This window comes from Pipistrellus hanaki (genome assembly GCF_964339955.1).
Source record: "Pipistrellus hanaki genome assembly, chromosome: 15".
Lineage (NCBI taxonomy): Eukaryota > Metazoa > Chordata > Mammalia > Chiroptera > Vespertilionidae > Pipistrellus > Pipistrellus hanaki.
Genome location: NC_140517.1, coordinates 50,436,067 through 50,441,475, shown reverse-complemented (window position 1 = coordinate 50,441,475; position 5,409 = coordinate 50,436,067). Strand labels below are relative to the sequence as shown.

The 5,409-nt window shown below is 56.1% G+C and overlaps 1 protein-coding gene across 1 annotated transcript; it reads left to right on the top strand.

The window, feature by feature from the left end:
• Positions 1-534: 534 nt before the first annotated feature.
• Positions 535-1,307, top strand: LOC311633824 (DNA replication complex GINS protein SLD5-like; the record flags this gene model as incomplete). The annotated part of the gene is given in 2 exon segments (XM_084906845.1): positions 535-1,015; positions 1,018-1,307. Coding segments are annotated over 2 exon segments (720 nt in total). The 5' UTR covers positions 535-585.
• Between the last annotated feature and the right edge of the window lie 4,102 nt (positions 1,308-5,409).

The window sequence follows — 5,409 nt, the reverse complement described above, 5'->3', positions numbered from 1 at the left end:
GCAGCAGCAGAGATGCATGCGGAGCCGAGCAGCGCCCCCTGGAGGCCGGGCCTGGGCGGCAGGAGGCACCACTGCCCCAGGGCGCACAGGGACCAGTTGGCTGGTTGATGACCTCAAACTGAGGCCGCCTGCGGGTCCCCCAGGCCCTGGCCCCGCGGCGTCCTTATTGGCATGGGAGCCCGTGGAGGACGCGGGCCCATCGCCCTGTCACGAGTGCCCGTGTCCCCGCCTCCCGCTCACCCTGCCCCACCACAGCCCCGCTGCCCTGAGGGTGGAGCAGGGAAGGCCCTGAGCCTGCCCCTCCCCTACCGACCTGCCTCAGGAGAATGGGAGCACAGTGGCTAGGGGTTAGGAGGGGGGAGCGAGCACTCCCTGAGTGTGTGTGTGTGTGTGTGTGTGTGTGTGTAAGAAAAAGAGAGAGGGAGGGAGGTTCTGGAAGGTCCGGAAGGTCTCCGGCAGATGTAGGAAAGGTGGTTCCGCTGCCAGCTGCTCCTGGGGAAAGTCAGGTACTTCCCCACGGGGGAGCTTCCCCAGGAGCTTCCCGCCCTGGCCGCCGGCTGCCCCCGTGCCCAGGTTCCAGAGAAGATGACAGAGGAGCTGGATCTCCCGGGACAGGACTCCGATGGGGATAGTGAGGAGGTGGTCCTAACCCCGGCAGAGCTCACTGAAAGGCTGGAGCAGGCTGGGATGGATGAAAAGTTTGCCCCTGGCCTTCTGGAAAGCAAGCCTGAAATGGTAGAATGTGTCATGGAACAGAGAGACCACATGGAAGGAAATCTCAGGAGAGCGAAGAAGGGGGACCTGGAGATTAGTATCCATCGAATGGAGATGGAGAGCATCCGCTATGTCCTTAGCAGCTACTTGCGGTGTCGGCTCATGAAGATAGAGAAGTTTTTCCCTCAAGTCCTTGAAAAGGAGAAAGCACGCCACCAGGAGGAGCCTTCCAGCCTTTCTCCAGAAGAGCTTGCCTTTGCCAAAGAGCACACAGCAAACACAGAGACCTATCTTAAGAATGTAGCCTAAAGCATATGCCTCCTAACTTACAGAAAGTGGACCTCTTAAGGTCAGTTCCCAAACCGGATCTAGATTCATATGCATTTCTGAGAGTGAAAGAAAGACAAGAAAACATCCTGGTAGGACCAGAAACAGATAACCAGAGGGACCGTGTGATTGATTTGGAGGAAGGCTCACAGCACTTGATCCGGTATAAAACCACTGCACCTCTGGTTGCTTCTGGAGCTGAACAGCTCATTCAAAACCAAAGAAAAATAAGAAAGAAGACATGGAACCTTAGAGGAAATATTTAGAAGCCATACACATCACTCTGTGCCTAAGGACAACAGGCTTCTCTCAGCAGTGCTGTGAGTCACTTGGGCACGCGGGCAGGGTTCCTAACTTGCCAGGTACCCTAACTTCCTGAGGGTTTGTCCAGAACCAGCAGGTGGGGCCATTGCTCTGCTCAATCTGCTGAGCAAGAACATGACTCACTTTGTGTACCTTTCCCTTTGTAGTTATGTTTTTTGTTCATAAATTTACTGTAAAAATATAAGGGTTTTTTCCTTTAATATATTTTTATTGATCTCAGAGAGAAAGGGAGAGGGAGATAGAAACATCAGTGAGGAGAGAGAATCATTGATTGACTGCCTCCTGCACACCACAGACTGGGCATCAAGCCAGCAACCCGGGCATGTGCCCTGACTGGGAACTGAACCATGACCTCTAGAGGGCTTATAGGTTGACGCTCAACCACTGAGCCATGCCAGCCAGGCCCTTTGTGGTGATTTTTGAACTAAGGAAAGTGAGGCAAAGGTAATTCATAAAGAGACATCGCTGCCTGTGGTTTGGGTACTGTAGTTAGTGCTGACCTGGTGGTGGCAGGAGAATTCATTTAGCCTTCTTAGTGGAAAGAGTGTAAATAGATTAAAGAAAACAGCTGTGCCCTTCTTCTCTGATGTGTCTCAATTGTATAAACCTTTGGAACCTCTAACATTGGACATCAAACCGATTTCTGTCTCGCTTAACTGAGAGTCACAACGAAGCCAATAAATCATTAAGTTTCAGATTTGTGGCAGAAGGAGCCTGGGGACAGTTTTCGGCTTGCAGTCTAAGACAGGATGCTCTCCTGCTGCTGACCTGCAGCCTTCCCGAAACCTCAGCAGCTTCGCCCAGCCAGCCTTCGAGCTGTCTGGTCAGCCTTGGCCAAGGCTCTGATAGCAGAATGGCATTAACCTGTTAACTGAGCAGGACCTAAAAATACTTCAAACGTAAACAATATCGGGAATGGGTAGGACGTATGAATATGTCCTGGAAATGTATGTTGCCCCCTGAGAGGGACGGTATATATTTTTTGTAATCTTTATAATTGTTAGTAAAATTTATAATTTTTTAATTCGATGTTTCCATTTTTTTGTTGGAATTCTTTTCTATTTTTTTTTCTAATTTTGTATTTTCCTTTGTGCTTTATATATAAATAAACGAAAAAATATATATATATATCATTTATTTTAATTAAGTATAAATAAAAAATAATAATATGAAATTACGTCCTCCGGGCGTGACGTACTGACACGTCCTAGTGAAAGAGTACGTGCCCATTACAGGTTGCGTCATTAAAAAGGGAACTCCCCGGTTAACAGGTTAATATCCGATATTGTGACCAGGTAGCAGATTGTCTTTTTTAAGCTTCACTTTACCAGGAGAAACAGATTAAATTTATACGAATGAAGACTATCATCCTGATGCCTGAAGAAGGGATGTGAACAGTGAATGACTTGTCTTCCCTGGAAACATGATAAAAAGTGATCAGCATCCCGGTCTTTTCTTGCTTAACGAAAAGGCAGGCGGTTGTTATGTACGTGATATAGGCTGTGAGAGTAATCAATGTAATATTGCTATGATTTCTAAGAGAAATTGCCTAGTTGAAGCAGGAAAGTTTCATTAATAAAAGCATTTTAGCCCTGCAGGCAGCTCAGAAGTTGGAGCGTCATCCGGTATACCAAAAGATTGTATGTTTGCTTCCTGGTCAAGGAGCATATCTCACTAGTGTGTGGGCTCCATACATGGTCCGGGTGCATATGGGAGGCCACCTATCCATGTTTCTCTCTCCTTTCCTCTCTGAAAATCAATGAAAACATGTCCTCAAGTGCGGATTGCAAATAAAGCATTTTACATTTAAGAGAGAGAGAGCTATGCAGAGCACACACCACTGTCCCCTATCCCAGCCCACTCAGACTGGGGTCAGGGGTGGCTCAGACAAGAGCTGGTGACCGAGATGGGGTGGGTGGCAGGAGCGGGTTTGTTGCCTCCTGGAGGCGTGGTGGGGGAGCGGGAGGGCCTGGGCTGAGGGCCAGCCTCGCCCTCAGGGCTGGCTGTTCACAGCTGTGCTCCCCCCTCATGGCCGCTCCAGCTTGCCCGTCAGGAGGGAGGGGGCGGGCGTCCGCTCAGGGGCTTCCCCGTGGGAACCAGCTCTTCGCAGGATGCGGCGGGATGGGCGCACACGTCCCCGCGATGGCACTCACCCGCCTCCTTGGAGGTCGGAGGAGGGCCTGGCGGTGGGCGTGACAGCCTGGGGGACGCCACTGCCCAGCGGGCGGGGCTGGTCGCGGGTGCAGAGCGGATGGCGGTGCCCAGCTGAGAGCCAGCGGGTCCCGCTTCAGGAGCAGGCCAGGGGGCGCCGGGACAGGACCTGTGCGGGCGCCCGCAGGCCGGGGCGGGGCTGGGCTGGGCCCTGGGGGCACCCATGGGGCCTGTGCCCAGCTCTCCTGCTCCGCAGACTCCTCTCAGCGCTGGGGCGGCAGCGGGGACCCGTCTGCTTGGGGGGCTCGGCTGGGAGAGATGCCAAGTCTTCCCGCCCCGATGCGATTCGGGGTTCAGGGGTCCCCTGCTCAGGGAGGGCTGCCCCCTCGGGTCACCGGGGCCCCATTTGTCCTGCTGTGCGTGGGGCGCATCTTGCAGACCTGTGGATGCTGCTCCCCGCGCCCTCCTCGCCGCTTCCCCCTCCTCGGCCTCCTCATGGGACCAGCGCCAGGCTGGCCTAGGCTGGGCGCTCAAGTACCAGGGCTGGGCGCTCACCCCGCCCCTACCCCTTCACCCGGCCCCTGCTCCGCCCCTGCCCCTTCACCCCGCCCCTGCCCAGCTCACCGTGTCCCTGAGACCAATAGGCCTGTGTTGAGCTGCAGAGTCCAGCTCCCTCTGTTCCCTCTGGACACGGAACCCAGGTCTCCGGGTGCGGCGGCCGCCCAGCTCCAGGGCTGGGCCCCAGGACTCCGGAGCAGGAGGATGAGCTTCCTGGGCAGGGGTCCCCGGAGGCTCCGCGGGGGTCTCCCCTGGAGGAAGCCAGCGCCCTCTCCGCCCTCCTGGGGCTGCAGGAGCCCTGCGCACAGGAGCCCCAGCTGCTCCCCAGGCCGAGCCCCGCGGCCAGGAGGCGAGGCCTGGGACCCCAGACCCAGCAGATCAGGGGAGAGCTGCTCCCCCAGGGCCAGAAAGAGCGGCCAGAGGCCCCCTCCATCTGCAGGTTTGGAACTGGGGCCGCTGCCAGTGGGCTCCGGGGTCAAGGGCTCCTCAGGGGCCACTCCTGCGCCTGGGCCTCCGCCTCCGCCTCCTCCGCCTTCTCCGTGGCCTCCACAGCAGCAGCCTCCGCAATGGCCATTCCCTGGGGCGGGGGGAGGGCTGGTTCCGGCCTCAGGGCGGCCCCTCCTCCCTCGGCCACTGGGCAGCGGCCCTTCCAGGCCTCAGGGGCTGAGCCTGGGGCAGGCCTGTCCTTCCTCAGGACGGTCCCTCCTTCCTCCAATGGCACGGGGTCTCCGGAGACCCCTGGATCTGACGGAGGGGGGCGCAAGGCCTGGGGTCCACAGAGCCCCTGCGGTTCCCGGTGGAGGAGACAGCGGAGCCCCTAGGGGAGCTGTGGGGCCTCCGAGGGGGAGTGATGGCTCCTCCCTCCCTCCTGGGCTGTGTGAACCGGCCACGCAGGTGACACGTGGGGCTTTGAAGGTGGTCTCCTGCCCTGGCCAGGGTGGTCCAGTGGACAGAGTGGCAGCCTGCGGACTGAAGGGTCCGGGGTTCCATTCTGGTCCAGGGCACAGGCCTGGGGTGTGGGCTCCTCCCCAGTGAGGGACCTGCAGGAGGCAGCTGATCAGACATTCTCTCTCATGGTGGATGTTTCTATCTCCCTCTCCCTTCCTCTCTGAAATCAATATATATATATATAATTTATTTATTTTTTTATAAATATTTATTTTTCATATTATTACAAATGTTCCTCTTTCCCCTGCCCTCGATTTTCGCCTGCAACCAAACAGTCTAGGCTCTCCCCCAATGAGCCCGGAACTGGGGTTCAGTTCAGTTGGAAGTGGAGTTGGAGGTGGCTTTCAGAGCAGTCTGGAGCTTTTGTCTCCTTTCTGCCAGGGCAAT